Source organism: Parus major, chromosome 4 (assembly GCF_001522545.3).
Source record: "Parus major isolate Abel chromosome 4, Parus_major1.1, whole genome shotgun sequence".
Lineage (NCBI taxonomy): Eukaryota > Metazoa > Chordata > Aves > Passeriformes > Paridae > Parus > Parus major.
The window spans coordinates 5,321,047-5,339,944 of record NC_031771.1 but is presented as its reverse complement, the minus strand read 5'-3'; the positions used below and the strand labels follow the sequence as shown (position 1 = coordinate 5,339,944).

The window sequence follows — 18,898 nt, the reverse complement described above, 5'->3', positions numbered from 1 at the left end:
GGTGTTATTATATATAAACTAACACATGTACTCTATACGGTACATACTCATATGTACTATAGATTCAGAACTCTACTGCTCTGTATGTTCTGCATACAAAAGCACACAGGCTCTGCCTTGATTTTAAAGGGGTTGCTCTCCTATTACAAAATCATTTTCCCTGTGAAATAATGCACCAAAAAAAACCCCACCTCATAATAATGGAAGAGGTAATAAGTTTCCGTACAGCAGGAATCTCTGTGACTGGGCTCTATAGAGCATAATTAATTCTGATTACATGCCATGGGCGTCTCAGCATCCTCCCACTGTTTTTCAGCTTGGCACCACACAGAACTAAAGTAGTCAAGCCTAAGGCAGAGACATCTGGAACACTTCGGGGAACCTCGGCTCGCTCGGTAAGTCAGCCAAAAGCGCCTCTTTTTTACCTGAAAATTTCAACTTCAACTGTTTCCAGTGTGGGGCTGGATATTTCCCTAAGTACCTGCCGAGCTTTGTGCAGATTTGGCCGGGCTTTTGGGCCGTTTCGGCGAGAATCACCTCGCTGCTGGCAGACCGCCGCTTCACGTTGTCACCGGGGCCGAGGAGCCCGGGCTCCCTCAGCACTCGGCACCGGCTTTGCGGGCACCTCCTGAGAGCTCCCCTCACGCCCGGCTTGGCGGGAACTGGATTTACCTCATGCCGGCGGCAGCGGCGGGCGGCTGAGGGACATTTGTAGCGCTGCCTCCCCCTCACGCCCCCCCCTCTCCCGGGCCGTGAGGGGGCGGAGGTGGGACGGGAGCGTCCCCTCCTCTCCGGAGCGCCCGCTGCGGGAGGCGGGTGCGCTCTCCGTGGCCCCGCTGCCTCCGTGACGATGCCGTCCTAGCGAGGGATGATGACAGGCAGAGGAGGAGGTGGAGGAGGAGGAGGAGGAGGAGGAGGCGGGGGGCAGAGCCGCCGCCAGGAGCTGTGTCTCTTGTTCGCCTCCTCGGCACTTCCCGGCTCCCGCTGCCGGGCTGCGCATCGCGCCGCCTTCCCGACGGGCGGCGGGGTGTTCGTGGTTTTGTGGTGAGGGGTTTCGTCCTCTCCAGGTGCTCTGTCCCCCGCCGGGCAGGGCTTGTGTCTCCCTCCTCCTCCTGCTGCCTCCTTCCCCGCCGCACACGCTGCCGGACGAGGCCGGCCGGGAGCGGGAGCAGCGGCAGCCGCCGCCGCCTGAGGGGACCCTGATCATGTCGAGCAAGAGCAGGAAGAGCAAGGAGCAGGGGAGAGTGACCTTCCCCCCGCAGCAAGAGGAGGAGGAGGAGGGGGCAGAGGAAGAGGAGCAGCAGCGCCGGCGCCGCGGCTGGAGAGGCGTCAATGGGGGGCCGGAGCCCCCTCCGCCGCCGCAAAGAGCTGTCAAAACCCTCCGGGAGCCCTACGGATACTACCCGCCCCCCCCTTTTGCCAGCACCATGTAAGTGGGGCCCGGGGGGATGTTCGGAGGGGGCCGCCCGGCAACTTCCCCGGAGCAGGGATGCGGCTCCCGGCGAGTTTGGGGCCCGGGGGCGCGTCCGGCCCCGTCCCGGCAGGCCCCTTCAGGGAGCGAGAGCGGCCGCGCCGCACAAAGTGCCCTGAGGGCATCGCCCGGCCCCTGCCTGCCCTGGGCTCCCTCCCCAGCCCTCGGCTTTGCTGCTTCACCCTCAGGCGGGGACAGGTGTGTGCCGGGGCAGAGGAGATGCCATCCCTTCCCTTTCCCCCTGCTCCCACCCCTTTTTTTTTCTCCCCTGAGTACAAGCGTAGCTGCCGCGAAATTGCCCAGTTATTGGCTCAGCTAAGGTTTGGAGAACCTATTGTTAATGCATCCGCTTTATCCTTACATATTTTTTAAATCTATGCTGAGATAAAACCAAATTCCCCACAGAAATCTAGGACACCTGTGGGGAAAAGCCTTAGTTATGGAGATGCACCTTACCCTGTTTGGATGTGCGCTTCCTAAATTTTATTTTCAAAGGTGCAATCATGAACATTTATCTATCTAAAGAGATGCTGCCCATGCAACTAGACTTAGTGCAAGATAAATGCATTCGATTTTACTAGTAGGGATGTTAACTTTCTTTTCCCTGACTTGCAAAATGTAGGTTGTCCATGAATTATTCACTAATTTTTATAACACGCCACAGTTTAGGTAGACTTAACCCCAGAGAATTCCTTGACTATTTTATATTTTCAGGACAACGTTTAGTTCTTAATTAAATATTTTAATTGCCAGATAGCAAAAGCTGAATTTTAAGATAAGATATTCAGCATTTGTAGATGCCTTAATTAAAATCACCCCAGAGACAACTGTAAAATACAGAAATAATTAGGGTGGTGCTTAGAATGGGATAACCACAAATAAAAGTGGGGATTACCATCCCTGTGCAGAAATTCTTCACAGATACCCTGTGCCCGGCAATTTGCACTTTGAGTGAATTGGTCTTTCACATGTCTTCAGCTGTCAGAAAGTTAGTTGTGCTTGAGTTACTTGTCTAGACTCCCTTGTAGATAATGGAGTGGGAGAGGAAATAGCAGTGGGAAAGGCAGCATAGTCATTTATCTTCTCTTTTGGAGGTGCCTGTCTTTATCTGCCATAAAAAGAGACTTGGACACGTTATTTTTAGACATTTGAAGCTGGCTCAAATGAATTGTAAGCTATGAGTCCTCAGCTTCTGGGTCCCAAGTGTCATTCTAGAAAGGCTGACGTATTCCTGTGTTTAAGAGATGGGTTCTACACCACGGTGGGGGAATCAAACTGGAGTTTAGCTTACCCAGCTATAGGTGTTTGAGCCTGGAGTGAGCTCTGTCTCATGGAATTGCTCCCTGTTAGATAATTCTTGGTATCCTGGCAGTCTGTGGGCCCAATGGACTGGCAAAAGGGCTGACATGGATTAATGTGGCAGGAGTGTATTGAAGTATTGTGGCTTAGAGGCAAAAGACACAGAATTATATTTTCCCTGTTATGTGCCTTCTGGTCATCCTTGGGATTTTTCTCCTGGAGTAACAATCTGTGTTTGGTGCTAATGCCTAAAATCATTGTGCATGTTAATGAGGTGAAGATGAGCATCAGCTTGCTCCTGATGTGCTCAGACTGACACGTCAGGCTTTAGCAGGCACAGAGTGAGAATCCTTGCCTGGAAGGATTTGTAGTCTAAATGTTCAGCACAAGGTGTAAGGGGAAGAGGCAGGAAGATGTGAAGTAGTTTGCTCAGGAAAGCAGACATCGTTGGGTTTTGAAATCTCTGAAAGCAGCAGCCTGTGCAAGGTGCCTGTCAGTGTACAGCTGGCTCCCTCCTGTGCCAAATATTGCAGGGAAAAAAAAAAGTAATTAACCTCGGATTCCCACTAAGATTGCAGACTGAATGTAATACTTGTTTCACAGGGTACTATATGCTCCAGTGGGAAAAAGTTGGACAAAACCTGTAAATTAAATGGAGTAGGCATCAGATACCCGACTTCCTGAGTCTCTCTGAACATCACAGTATAGTTTCCTGGTTGGAGGGACAGAACACAAAGAAAGGACTAAGTTTCAAAGGAGCTTTAAAATTCTTTGTTAGTACAGCCCTGTTAACTTGGTTCTTTCCTGTTTGCCTTGTTCTGTGTGTGTATAGATGCCCTCTTGCCATCCATATATAGTCCTTTTTTTCCCCACAGGAATTCAGATGGCTGGTATTTTCCTTTGAGGAGTTAGTGAGAATGGTCAGAAAAAGCTCTGCATAGTTTTATGGGGCAGGAGTTTGTTCCATCCTCTAAGTGCACGTACACCTCCTCCTGATATCTCACTGTAATTTTTTTTTTTTCCATTTTTTTGGACTAAATCTTTCCAGTTTGGAGCCAGAACTTCTGTGAGATGACACGAGGGCATTTTGGATGATGGATGATGTCGTTTCAGACCAGTGGGAGGGTATAGACCTCAGTCAGATCTTGCAGCTGGCCTGATTTATGTTCTGCTGTTCAGCTGAATTAGCCTCCCTCTTCTGGAAAGCCCAGGCAGTAGCTTAGAGAATGGAAAAGGAAGCTCTCATTTAATGCACTTTGGATTTGGTGCAGGGACTCCCAAATTTTTTGGAACATGAAGAACCATGCAGGAAGGAGACACTGGTTTTAGCGGTGAAGAAACAAATTTGTCAGTGGCCCATTCTGACACATGGCTGTAGCAGAGCTTGGAGAGGTGGGAGAGCCTTCCTTTGGGAGAGGCAGTGAGGATGGGGGTCTGCCCCTGCAGCACTGCTTGTGGCCCTGCTCAGAGCCAGGAGCTGCTTCCTCACTTGGAAGAGCTGGGTTTTTTTCTGTGACAGTAACAAATAAAACACTTGAGATCTCTTACTTTGAGAGATATCAGGAGTCACTAGCTACAACACTGCTCTTAGGTATGTGCATGTCTGAACACTTTCGGAAGGCCATTACCAGTCTTTAATTTTAAAACTGGGACCTCAGAGGTGACTTTTGGCAGAACAAGAGGCACAATCTGCACCTCCTGCTCAGCTGACTCCAGTGTTGTTGCTTTTAAACGCTGGTGGCATGATGTACTTATCAGATCTGTCTGTTACCACTGGACTGCATTTCCTTTTCAGGGCTAGAACGGAATCAGGATCACTCATGTACTGTAGTTTAGCAGGGGGGAAAACTGCTTGTAAATTGTTGATGCCATCTTTTATTGTATGTGATAGTTCAGGGAGAGTAACAGCCTGTTCTTCAGCACAAATTGCTCTATGGATCTGGGAAGGCCCAGGATGAGATCTCTGTTTCTCCTGCTACTCTCCTTTCCTTTAAAATTGCTAATGCTGCATGCAGTGTTAAAAAGTAGACTTAGAAACAAGACTATAAATCTTTTAGATTGCTGTAGATAATGAGCGGGATAAGGAAAAAGGAATTCTCAGGTCAACTCTTCATCCCACATTTCTTTTCTGCTGCAGTTCTAGATTGAACATGAAAAGGGTTAGACAGAGTAACAGAGTAGAAATCTGTAACTGAAACAGCCCACGGTAGAAGCAGAGGCATTGTTGTGCCTTTTCCAGTCCTTTGCAGTTGCTGTCCTGCTCAAATGTCTTGCTTTGTACATTCCTTGTAGGAATAACTCTGACCAGGCAAGGATACGATGCAAAGTAAGGTCACAGTAAATGTGATGTGTGCAGAAAACAGGAGACAAGTGGGCATTGATTGTTCAGTGGAAAATCTTGGTTTTTAAATAATTTTTTATTTCCCATTTGAACGTCCTGCACTTTAGATGAAAATATTTGAGGTGAGCATAAATATGTTATAATGTAGGATAGTTTTTTGTGTCTTATTTGCCAGGTCTGTAATGAACCAATTAATTGTTCAGAGTGCACATAACAGTGCTGTATCTGAGAGCTTGTGATGCTTATCATTAGGAAAAGGTCTTGAAAGGTGATGTGCTCCTTTAGGAGCCTTGGCCTCACTTGTGTGGGAGTTCTACTGCAAAGCAGAGCTGATGAAGGAGTGATTCTGAAGGTTGGGGTACAGTCCCTGAAGTTCTTCCTTCTTTCCACTGAAGTTTTTCGGTTCCTCAAAACAGCTGCTTAACTGCTGCAGGCTCAGAGCCAAGTGAAACGTGTCCACATGTGGTGGGACAGGTGTTAGTTAACATGACTGATCTCTAGTTCCATCCTTCTTTATTTCTACTGACTAATTAATACAGAATAACTGAGCATTTTTCTCACTTGGTTCTTTTGTGGGTTTTTTTTGTTTGTTTGTTTGTTTTTCTGTGCATTCTACAGATATTTTTATATTTGTGTGTGTGTGTGTTCTTTCAAATATTTGGAACAGTTGGGGAGAGGAGTGTTATGATTCCCATCTCTCCTTTCCTCTTTTATAAATGGAGGGTGTCAGTACCTTACTGAGACAAGGCTGAGTATCTGAACTTTAAAGGCTTTGGAAATAGAACATAAGTAATTAATGTACACTTGGTTCCATTTTAATCATATTTTTAAGCCAGTCTCATGATGTTGAGAGATGCAACTTGAGATTTTGCAGGTTTGATTATTTCAGATGGCAAATAATAAATATCAAACGCGCTGAAAATGGTCAAAAACTTAAAACTAAAATTTTAACCATTTTATTCATACTTTGGGATAGCTAAAACTATTAGATGTAAGAAAAGGAAAGCAGAAAATGGAATAGGAGACCTTGTACCTGACTGTTGCATGCATTACTCTGGCCACAGCTGTGCTGGCTTCAAGGTTTTTGAATTTGCTGAGGAAAGAGTGGAAGAAAAGAGAAGTGTGGATGAACACAACAGCCTCATAGCCCTTTGGTGCTACAGAAGTTTTTTTGCTTTTAATTTTTTGGGGGGATGTCTTGACAATATTTGAGTCATGAAAATACCAAGCATCATGCATCTTTATTTTGAGAAGGTCACTTCAGATACATCATTTCTGTCACAAGGTTTACAGTTAAGGATGTCTTCCTTATTAAGAAGCCACTCTTGAAAGGACATTTTGAAAGGATATGATGTGTGTGTATATATATATGATGTACATGCTATACATTATGTCTCTCTGCAGAAGTCAGGTGAATCTCCTCAGTGATCACAAAATAAATGTCATATTTCAAAATACGCTGAAAAATTAAACGGAATATATAAGGACAAATGTATTGTGTATTTCATAAAAGATAAATGAGATTCAAAGTGGCAGTTTAGAGTCTTCTTAAAGCAAGAAGTCAGCATGAATCAGTTTGGTTTTTTCTTTGTTACATTTTTAATAGCTTTAATTTTTTTCTTCATAACATTACAGTAAACACTACCTTTCTGTACTTGTGTGATTTTGGATGCGGAGGAAGAGTGGAAGTGTAACAGCATAAAGGACAATAAGATCTTGTTTAAAAAGAAACTATGAGAAGACAATGTATCTGGTTTTACTTCTGATTTTGTTGGGGAATAAGATAGCAGCGCACTGTGGCTGTTCACAATGTGCACTCTGGGCTCAAGTCTTTATTTCTGAGTTCTCCTAAGTGGGAAATATGCCTGAGGTTTAAGACATTAAATCAATTCTGTGTTTAACAGAGTTACAAATCCTCTCTGTTATGCAGCCTTTTTTATAGATTAAAGGAAGTGTTACAGAAGTGAAGAAAAAAAAAAAAAAAAATGAAAGAATGGATCGTGTCATGTTTGCCAGAGCAGTTTTGCCACATCTTTCAAAAAGTGAATTGTAGTTAGCATTGCTTATACTGTGGTGCCACTCAGGCTATTTCGGGTAGTCCAGAAATGCCAGCCATAGATAAAAAGGTAAAAAGATCAAATGCTTCATCTCAGGAGAGTCCTGCCCTTGCTAATGAGTTTCCCAGTCTCTTTGCTTGATGTGCATCTGAACTGCACGTTTGTGTTCACTGAAATGCTCAGGGCTTGGACTGGTTTTTAGGATGTTTGTGGGTGTCTGATAAAGTGATTAAGATTTTACATTTTGATGTAGATAGCTGGAAGGGCAGGCCTATCCTTACAACCTGAATGGAATTGATTCTGCTTCTAGGGCTGGCAGTGCTGCATCCAGTGATGGTAGCAGGCGTATTTTGTGCAGTGTCAACAGAGCAAAGATCATCGCTGGAAGATCACACCCACAAAAAACCACCCCCACCAGCACTTAGGGGGCTGTTTCTCTACCTGTGGATTTGAACCTGCATCAGTTTGGATTTATTTACCTTTTGAAGCTGCCTGTGCAAATGCTACTGTGTCCACTTCAATGCAGAGCCCGTGTGTGCCCAAAAGTGCGTGTGGCATTTTTCTCTTGGTTCTGTCCTTTTTGCAGACTGACAGGGTTTGCTCCAAAAGGGCTATTTAATATTTTGGTTTGCCCTTGGCATTCATTACATGGACTCACATCTCTTCTAATGCACTGAGGGTAGAAGGATTAATTTCCTCTTCAGTTTTTCTGTCTGGCTTTTTACTCCTGTGTCTGAGTTTTCAGCAAAGTGAAAAAAATTAATTTTCACAATGCTCCTGTAAGATGAGAGCCAACAAGATGAGGAACAGAGGCACGTAGAACCTAAGAAAGAAATGTGGAACTTAAAAGATTTCTTTATCTCTATGTAGTGTGTGTGTGTGTATATACATATAGAGTCTGTGTTATATGTATTCAAAGCACACCACTCTCCATTAAGTCATATTGTTTATCAGCAGCACTTGGTGCCTCCATGCCCATCAAATCATCTCAAGCAATCTCTACCCCTTGAGCTGCTGGATTAACTGATAGCAGCTGGAGGCTGCCTTCCTCATGATTGAGCTGGACTAGAAAAGGCAAGGGAGATTGCTGACTGGTTTCATGTTTATGTGCAGATGGTGGTGAAGGAAGGTTAGGGTTCCTGAGTACGTTTTCAGGCTCTTGGCCTCTGCTCTGGCAGGCACAAATGCTTCTGTTCTTCCCCCAGCTATGACCACTTTAGCCTGATCCCATCCATTCTGTTGTTTGACCTTGCCAGGCAGTTGTCTCCTGCCGCTGTTTTCCCCAGCTAGGCTTTGTCTGCTCCTCAGCCTCTCATCCTAGGTCCCTTTTCTTTGCAATTTCTATCCAGTCTTACTTCTCTGAACCTCCCCGGCCCTCTCTTCTTTCCTTGCCTTGCTAGATCCAGCTCAGCATCCAATCTTCCTGTTCACTCAGCCAGTACCTTCACTGGTTCAGAATTCCAGTTTCTATGTTTGTCAAATTGGCTTGCTCACCCATTCTTTTCACCCTTCTCTTTCCTCCCTCTTCTTTTGCAACTGGCTTCTGTGGAGAATTCACAGATTTCCTTGTTCTCATTTTCCTTTAAAAACCTCACTTTCCTATAGCTTTCCTCTTTCTAGTGCAGCAGTTATCCCAATATTCATAACTCTTTGACTTTCCCATTTTTTTGATTACTGCACAAGAATGTATATGCAGACCCTCTCAGCTCCTGAAATGGGTGATGTAGAAACAGGCCCAACACAATCCACAGCACTGCAGGAGTCCACTGGAGTGAGAGCTGATCCCAGTCTGGACTGGATGACTCCTGGTGTGTGGAACCTGTGGGCAGTTCAGTTGCAGAAAGTCTGCTGAATGCGTATATACTATTGTTTTCCAAAAATTTGTAATTTGACCAAAGTGGCTTGTGAGCAGAAGCTTCCAGGTTTAACGTTTCGTAGTAACACGAGAAGCCATGATCAGGCTTCATCATGTATTGCTTGGCAAGACATCCTGAAGAAAATGTGTTTCTTCACCTCACTTTCATGGTAAGCATTAAGTATTGCCTTACTTATACCACCAGCTAGAATGCCTGTGATGGATAACATTAATTACTACTGAAAGCAGTATAGTAGATGTGTTTTCATTTTTTATATGTGCTAAGTGAGCTGGGAGGGATTTCTGAAGAGGAGCAACGTTCTAAAAGAAATGAAAAATGTTAATGAATCTTGACCAAGCTAAGAGAGCAGCAATGGCCCGAGGCATTGAGCCTGTGAGTGCCTTCAGATTGCAGACAAGCAAGAGCGATCCCAGTACAGGATACTGCTAGTCAGTAAATGGGCAAAGGACAAGGGAAGTTACAAATTCCTCCCAGAGTGCAAATTTGTTACCTTTTCCTTGTTTTCTCAGGTACATCGAAGAGAGCCCATCCCTAAGGCGTATGACCATGATGAGGGAGAAGGGAAGGCGACAGGCCATTAGGGGCCCGGCCTTCATGTTCAACAACAGGGGCACGAGCCTGACGGCCGAGGAGGAGCGATTCCTGGATGCTGCCGAGTACGGGAACATCCCCGTGGTGCGCAAAATGCTGGAGGAGTCAAAGACACTGAATGTCAACTGCGTTGACTACATGGGCCAAAACGCCTTGCAGCTTGCTGTGGGGAATGAACATTTGGAAGTGACAGAACTTCTGTTAAAAAAAGAGAACTTGGCACGGATTGGAGATGCCCTGCTGCTTGCAATCAGCAAGGGTTACATTAGGATAGTGGAAGCAATTTTGAATCATCCTGGGTTTTCAGTAAACAAGCGACTGACTCTGAGCCCTTGTGAGCAGGAGCTCCAGGATGATGATTTTTATTCCTATGACGAAGACGGTACCCGCTTTTCTCCAGACATCACTCCCATAATTTTAGCTGCCCACTGCCAAAAATACGAAGTCGTGCACATGCTGTTGATGAAAGGAGCAAGGATAGAAAGACCTCATGATTATTTCTGCAAATGTAATGACTGTACAGAGAAGCAAAAACATGATTCTTTCAGTCACTCTAGGTCAAGAATAAATGCGTACAAAGGACTGGCCAGTCCAGCTTATCTCTCCCTGTCCAGTGAAGATCCAGTGCTCACTGCTCTAGAACTCAGCAATGAACTTGCCAAGTTGGCCAACATCGAGAAAGAATTTAAGGTAATGCTGTTTTTCTGTTTCTCTGTCTTTGTTGTTGTTGTTTTAAAGTTGCTGCTACTTCACGTTGTCCTTAGATGCTGAAATAATTCCCTGTGCTTTTACTTTTTCAATTAAAGTACTCTCATCTTCTTGTCTCTTTTAGTCTTGATACATAAGCCTTTAAAAGGAATTTTTAATGAAATGAAATTGCTTTTGCACCTGCTGTGTTTGGAGAAAATTGGTAAAATTGGAAACTGGAAAAAGCGAGCGTTCTGATAACCTTGCAGCAGATGGAAAATGATTCTGGTTGCTGCAGCACACAAGGATTGTTCTTAGTTACAAATGCTGAGTAACATAAGTGCAAAAAGCAGAAACATTTTGATTTTCTTGAGGATACTGCAGCACTGACCTTCTAATTTTTAATTTGTACTGATTTTGACTGATGCCTCCAAATTGTAATCAATACCCAAAGTGGATTTTTTTGGCTGCACCTTTCAAGAATGTCACGTGTTCAGAACCAGCTGTTAGACTGTTTACAGATGTTGGTCCTCTTACCTGTTTTTCAGCTGTATCTGGTTTTGTATGTCAGTGCCCTGACTTCTTTACATATTTCAGCTTCTCCCTCAGACAATTAATGGCTTAGTTAACTGTAGCCCAGTGCTTTTTTTTAATGATTTTTCAGTTGGGTTGGATACCTTGAAAAGGTCCATAGCAGCCACCCGTTCTCCCCCTGCAGCCAAACCCCACAAAAAATCCATCCCCAGTAGACTGCTTGTAATGAGAAAAGCTTGGCTTGGGGAATGACAGATTGCTCTCAGCGAGTAGAGATATTCACAGCATTGTCTCTGGGTGTAACAGCAAATTTGTTTGGCTTCTACAAGGGCAGTGTTGGGTACCACTTGCTTGTTGAAGGTCTTCAAAAATTATCTGAGAGAGACAGAAGATGCATTAACCTCTCCAAACAGCAGCAAGCACTGCTTACCCTGCGGAGTACTCAGAAGGAATATACAACAAGCTGGAGAAAGACAGGCAGAAATTAATAAAGTGAAATTTAACAGAAGAGGAAGAAAACTCCTGATAAAGAATAGGTCCATATTCTGCTGAGTTAAAATAGAATCAAAAAATAATTTTTCAGTGGTGAGTAGGATTAATATATTATAACACACACTGACGAAGTGTAAAATTCAGCTTAAACCCTTCCTCCCCTTTCTTTGCTGAAGGAACTTGCTAATACCATGCTGTGTATTGTGTAACATGGCAAATTAATTGAATACTTCCTCAATGTATTTATTCAGGGGAAAATGTCAGATTTTTCTTTTTCCTCGGATGAAAAGGTGCCCTGCCACTTAAAGCTAAATTAGGGCAAGCTGCATTGTGTTTTTGTTAGGCAAGGATGTAGATGATTAGAACTGCATGGAAAAATTACAGTGGAAATAGAAATTCGTGGGAGACTCCCATCTCACAGGTACTAATACCATGCATACAAATTTCATCAGAAAAAAAAAAAAAAGTAGCTTGAAATTTTGGAGGAGAAAAGGTGAAGTTTTTTATTGAGCTTCTCATTTCAAACCAGAGCTTTAAAAAATTATTTCAGTTTTTAAAATGGTAATTCCCTGCTATTTCAAGATGCCTAAAACCCCAAAAAATTGACTGTTTTCACATATTACAGTATTTTTGGATGGCACTTAGATGGCTACTAACCTTGCCAGGTGTATCAGATGATTCAGTTTTGGCACCTACAGTAAAAAATGTTCCTGACTCCTTGCTGGCATGGAAATTCCAGCTTCTCATCAACATCAAAACATTCCAGTGAAATAATTACTTTCCTCATTGACGTCACATCGCTTTTTTCTCCCCCTGTTTCTATCAGGCCTGATAGGAGAGCTGAGTGTTTTCCTGGAGTTCCTCCCATCTGTAACTGCCTTTCCAGTGCTTTCTTCCCTATAGATGTGTCATCTGAATGTGTTTGGCTGATAACTTGTGTGCTTTGTCACATCCCAGAGGAGAGGGCTTCTAATCCAGCATTTGCATTCCTGCAAACTTGTGCTGCACTCTCCTCTAGGATCATCACTGCAAATGCTCCAGTGTTCCACTCAAATTCAATCTGTAGCACAGCACTGAGCAGAATTGTTTCGGGGTGGAGAAAAATGGGCAAAATACTCCATCTCTCTCACAACAAAAAACATGGACAAATCTGTTTAAATCATGATTTATTCTCAGTATCTATGGAATATTATGGCCCACAATGTTTCCTGTGCATGCTCTGCTTCCAGGATGCAGAGCACTCCTGCAGAAAAATACTGTTCTGGGTGGTTTTCCCACTGATAAAGAGCATAGGTTGAACCTGTTTAAAAACACCTGAGGGACAGCTTCCCTGGTAAATGCTTGTTACATTGAACCTAAGATCCATTGCATATGCAAAATCCAGTCTGCCTCTCTTGCTTATCATTTACACTAAGAAATTCTAATGCACAAATCAGGGTTTGCACAAGTGAATTAGAAATGTGGGAAGGTGACTTAGGCCATTCATTCATGACAGTCAGTTCCTCAAGAAAACCTGATTAATTGCAATGATTTTTAGGGTTTTGTTTTATTTTCTTTTTAGAAGTAAGGAGAAAGGATTCAAAGAAACCACAGAGCCCTGATTTTTTCTTGGAAGATGCAAGACACATAGCCAAAACTAAAGTACTGAAAATTATATAAAAATAGATGAGGAAACTGGAGCCCTAAAGTTTCATTCTATTCCTTTTGTCTCCAAGCTTTCTTACTTCCATTTGTGAAATCCTTGTTTCAACCTGCTGCTTGTCCTTTTGCTCTCCTTCATCTATTATATTTATTTCTTCTTGACACTTTTACTCCTTTTTGATTTTTGCATCCACTTGTCTTCTTCCCATGTATTCTTCTATTAGATTCTCTGATGGCCAGGGCAGGGAGTACAGTATTTCTCTGACTTTACTTGGTATTCCTAGTCCTCCTACTCTCCTAATTCCAGGGATTGCCTGCAGGACTTCAGATGACATCAGGAATTTCAGTTTGATCTCAGTCAAGAACGCTACTAAATTGTAAAAACTGGAGCTGTATCTTGTCTTAATGTAAATAAGTGACCATTGCCATAGTTGGAGAATTATCTTTTCCTGTCCAGTAGCACCACAAAATACTCTGCAATACAAATTTTCCCAACTTTTATGTTTTCCTGTTCTATTTTTAGCAGATCATGGCCAGTGCAGCTTGGCTTGGGGAATGACAGGGTTGGGTTACTGAAGTTAATTGATATTCACCCTCCTCCCTGGGAATTTTAAAGCTGTTACTGCCCAGGGAAAGGGAGGATTTCTGGCAGTCAGAGCAGCCGATGGAACTTTCCTTTGGAGTCACCATAGGAAGAGAGAGGACAAGGTAGCTAAAAAGCCCCGTGGTTATCTCTTGATACCAGCTTTCAACTAAATACTGTCCTGTGTAAGCAAGCTCAGTTGTCCCAGCTGAAATTGCTCTGGCAAGGATCAAAAAGGTTGTAGTGAAGCTTTCTATAGGATAAATCCCTGTTCCCAGTTTTGCTAAAAGCTCCTACTGAACCAACAGAAGATGTGGACGTGCATCTAAAAGCAGAATCTGTCAGTGTTCCAAGTAAATTTACATAGTGTTATCTCAGCTGAACTAACAAAGAGTGTTCAAGCTTGATCTAGGTTTAGGCCCAGCTTTTGAAAGGACAGGGCCCAGATCCATAACCATTAGCACAATTATGTGCTTTATTTGCATATACAGTTACATGTGCAAACTCACCGTACATGTGATTTCAAGGTGGCCATTTAGCAGATAACATAAATTTAAGATTCAGTATAATGACTGTGAATTAGCTGTGCATTACTCGTGAACTTGGAGTGTGGCTCCTGTAGCAGAACCACAGATCCCTACATTTTGTTTGACTGCATGTGATTGCTCAGTATAAATTTCCTTTGCAGTGTTTACAAATCTTGTGTGCAATCATCTGAAGGTTTTCTGTTTGTGTGCTCTTTGCACACAGACTGATACCCTCTTTGTCAAGACTCCAGGTGAATTCACAAGGCAGTGCTTGATGTTATGAGTGACAACAGAACACAGAATTTTGGGCAGGCTGAGATCCAGCTTTTGATGTGTGTCAAAGTCCTCTGAAACTGCTTGTGAGATGCAGCTTTGCAGCTCCAGTCGTCATCAGTTGTCCTGTATGTGCTGGAGTCAGCTGTGGAACCTGGGAAACACAGGGTGTAGGCTGATATTTTTTTATGTTACAAATACATTTGTACAACTGTTAGTGTTGATCTGGTGGCTTCATCTGTATGTTCTCAGGAGTGAGCAGAGGTGATTTGGATGGCTGGGACCATAGATTAAAATTTCTGATATTCACACAGCACCCTTGAGGTAGAAGGTTGTTTGAGAATCGGGTACTGTTTGTCTGTTTAATTCGGTAAAGCAATCAGATAGACTGGGGTAAATTTGATTTGCTAATACATAGGTAAATAAAGACCTGAAGAGGGAAATCTGACAAGTTTTCCTACTGTAAGATTCAAAGCCAGAGCGGGATATTAAAAATGCAGATGCTGGTTTTCAGTTCTCATAACAGCATTTGTGAGCAATGTAGGCTGTATTTAATCCTTAAAATTGACAGAATAAAACCTCATCCATTATACTGTTAATCTTATCTGGCAATAAGCATAACTTTTATAAGTAAGTGGTGTATCTACCAATGAAGAAACGTGTCATTCATGTTTCTACTGTTATTCTACTGCTGTTAGAAAAAATCTGGGTAACTCTTGTGGTAGGCAAACATGAAAAGCATGGAAATAACTCTTGTTATTTCCTAACTATTAGAAATCCACATTTTCTTCTTCTATTTCTTCACAATTAGCAAAAGAATGAGAAAACATTTTGTAATTGCAGCCTATCCCTGCAACTGGACAGCCATGTTCAATCATACAAAGACAGAATTTGGGTTGTCATTAAAGCACTTGAATAATACAAAACCATCTGCACTAAATTTTATTAAACCTTAATAAGATACCACTTTAGACTGTAGGTTAGATACAAATAATAGTAAAACAAATACTTATTTTTCTTGGGAAAGTTACAAGTGCCTGCAAATGCAGGTGAGAAAGAATGTTAGTTGTGGTGTATTATTACTGAAATCACTGCAGTCATTGCAGTCCTCCCATGCACTTTGAATAGTGGATTTACAGCTGCTTTAAAGTGTTAGAGAAAAGTTGATTGTCAGTCTTATTCCTGTTGATTTAATGTTAAGCTGTCTCTGATGATTTTCATGGTTTTTTGCTCAGCCACCTCCTTTAGTAAATGCTTCCTTTAGCTGTAGTGAAAGCAAGCAACTCTTGCTTGAAATTAGATGCTTAAGGAAGAGTGTTTGAGTTCTCATCAATATTTAGGAATTCTTTTGTGGGAACAATATAAACAACATAGGACTTGAATAAACTGAAGGCATGGTATTGCCTTAGGCTTCATTGGATTGTCTTCAGTCTCTCCTTTTTCTTCAGTGTATAAAATCCTCATCTTCTTTTTACATTGTGTCACCTCCTGGTGCTTTGCTTAATATTGTCCATAACCTGAATTCTATCAGTTTATACTTAGAGTTTTGGCCTCTGTGATGAAGCTCTTTCTTGAGTAGGCTGTCAGAAAGACAGCTGCTATTTTCTAGCCACCATCCTGGAGTGTCCTTTTGCAAGCTTTTTATCTTTGTAGTGTCTGGGATCTAATCACATTTTGTGTAAAAGCTGTATCTGCATCCAGACCTCCATGCTAGCAATGTTAATCACTCCCTTGATTAACTTTTTAATGAGACTTAGCCTTTTTCAAAGTCCTAAATCTTGGTCATACATAAGTTTGCTTATCCCTTCACTGAATTTACACATCCCAGTATTATTTTTATAACTGGTTCTTCTGTCCTGTTCTCCTTGGCTACCAAAAACAAATCTAAAATAACCTTACATCCTGTTGCTTCACTGGCAACTGAATTAATTTGTCCTCTGTGACCAAAGGAAATAACAGAATCCTGCTTAAGGTCTATGATTAGGGCTGGTTGTTTCCAAGTCTGTATCAGGGATGTTAGTCTTGTGTAATAACACAACTTCTAGGAGTATTTATTTGTCTCCAGTAGCATTTCATTTTGATTCATATCTGAATCTGACCTATGGGATTGGTGGCTGATTCTTGCACTTACCCTATGCATCCTCTTTTCCCATCATTTCTCAAAAGAATTTGAAACTACTGAGAGCACGTTAGTTTCTCTGTCCCATTATATAGCTTCTAAGTTGAAAATTTAGCAAAACTACCAGTACAAGGAGGTAAATTACTTAGGGAAGGAAAAAAAAGTGAAGGTTTCAGAAAAAAAAAAAAGGGATTAAGTGAGAAAATTATGAGGGCAGAAGCAGTAAGGAAACATTTTTGAGAAGACAGGCACCTCGAAGAGAAAATCTGCACCCTCAAAAAGTGATTTTGAAAAGGCAATGTCTGGAAATTAACAGTGAAACACAAAAAATGGAGAGGCAGAGGGCTCAAATTAGTGTTTTTGTGGCTGGTGGAGGAAAAAGAAAACCAAAACTGAAGAAAAGCTATGGAATAATTTAAAAAGGTGGCTGTGCTGTTTCTAGTTGAGCACTGAAGGTAAAATTGGCAGATTCAGTCAGGTTTCCTCCTCCAGCTGTAACCTCACATGAGGAAACCTCGCATCTCAGATATGGAATTTCTAGAAATCTGCCTGAGAGGACATGGACACAAAATTGATGACTGAGATTTCTGCTGAAGCAGAGATCAAGGTGAGAGTTTATAGGTAATGTCACCGAGGTGGTGGGAGACATTTATAAGTATAAACAAAAGTACAAGCAAAATTTCAGACATGCATGCTTTGCAAAGTTAGCTAAACATTCTGAAATGTAGCCACTAATGTTTTGTCAGAAGAGGAAGGAGATTAGAGAGAAGCAAATATTTGATGTTGACACATATGGTAGTCCTAGGAAAGACTGAACAGGTATGGAAGATGAATTCTCCTGTTCTTTCCAGAGCACTCTAATAGGAAATTTGTATAGGTATTTTGCCCACAAACTTGGGGTCCAAGTTTGTCCTGCAGTTACTCTGTGCAGTTACTTTGTAACCCACTGTACCAATTGTTGGGTGTGAGAAGTTCCAAGGGAAGGTGGGGAAGCAGAGGGTGGAAAAGGAAAGAGGGGAAAATGGACCTGGTGTACATCAGAGCAATGAGTACTCAGTTGCTTTAGCAGTGTAGAAAGAGCTAAACGGATTTTGTAGCCTCAGAGGCAATTATTTCATTAGTTGTCAGCAAAGTTTTTGCTAGAGTGAGGTTACTTTTTTCATAGTCCTGGTCCTGCTTTAAGAGTAAGAATATATAAGAATATAAATTCTTATATTTTCAGCTGCCACTTGTGGCCCATCCAGGTTATTTTCATCACATTCCTGTTCCCATGCTTTGTCAAACAGCTGCTGTTAGGTGTTCACCTTGTGTCAGAGAACAAATGATTTGTACAGAAATTCTCTAATATCTGATACACTCCAAACCTGACACAGTAAAAATCAAACTCTTCATTTTTAGCCACTTGTACAGGTGGCTAAAAATGAAGGACTTTTTTCCTCGCCATTGACTCCGAAGCGCGTTTGTCACGGGCGTTTTCTGTCCCCCTCCTGTTGCAGAACGACTATCGCAAGCTGTCCATGCAGTGCAAGGACTTCGTGGTTGGTGTCCTGGATCTGTGCCGGGACTCTGAAGAGGTGGAGGCCATTCTGAACGGGGATCTGAACGCGGAGCCGGTGGAAGCGCAGAGGCACCGAGCGTCCCTGAGCCGTGTGAAGCTGGCCATTAAGTACGAAGTCAAAAAGGTAACTCCTCGCAGCTCTCAGACGCTGTGGCAGGAGGGCAGTGCCACCTCCTCCTTCTGCAGGTGCTGTGAACCCGTGGTCAGAGGCACAACTGAGACATGGTGTGAGTAATCAAGACTCTCACAAGGCAGAAGGGGACTGTAATGAAGGAGTTGAGTTTAATCTACTTCCCACCGCTGAGAAGTGGCGGGAGACTGTAATGACATAAATGAGGTGCGCTAGCCAGGCTTTGCACAGTTGGTCAGATCCTTCTCCTGATTAACCCAAAAGGTATTTCAGTAGAGCCAGATTTTCACTCAGAGGCACTCAGGCTGTGTTAGTCAATTCAATAATACCTAATCCAAAGAGAAGGCTGTGTTGGTGAAAGTGTTGGTTTCAACCCCTACATAGCTCATCTGCGACTGTGTGTCGTAGTGGGAAATTCCAAGTCATTAACCGTGTTTGTTCCTTTAAAAAATATTTTAAAACTCAGCCCTGGAAATGCATGTAATATGTCTGTGGCTGCTTGATCAATTCATTTCAGTTCTTCACCTTTGTACCTGTGTTTTTGGCAAGTGTTTTCAGTAGATGCGTATCTCAAAGTAATTTGTATTTTGTGTTATGTGTTGAAAAATGGAGCTGTGCATCACATATTTGACATAAATACATACCCTTTCACTGTAGTTTTTATTGCATTGCTATGTTGTTCTCCTCAAGATCCCACATTAGGCTAGCACAGAAAATA

General features: G+C 42.6%; 1 protein-coding gene across 3 annotated transcripts in view; it reads left to right on the top strand.

Moving 5' to 3' along the window:
* Positions 1-338: 338 nt before the first annotated feature.
* The window catches only part of TRPC3 (transient receptor potential cation channel subfamily C member 3), a 33,398-nt gene continuing 14,838 nt past the window's right edge, over positions 339-18,898 (top strand). The window contains exons 1-3 of one of the 3 annotated variants that reach the window (XM_015624270.2): positions 339-395; positions 9,555-10,326; positions 17,989-18,174. In XM_015624270.2, the coding sequence (XP_015479756.1) occupies positions 9,586-10,326; positions 17,989-18,174 (927 nt within the window). In that variant the 5' untranslated portion in view covers positions 339-395; positions 9,555-9,585. Of the gene's footprint in view, positions 396-913; positions 1,430-9,554; positions 10,327-17,988; positions 18,175-18,898 lie in introns of those variants that run through there. The other 2 variants (XM_033513590.1, XM_015624268.3) reach the window with 2 other exon arrangements.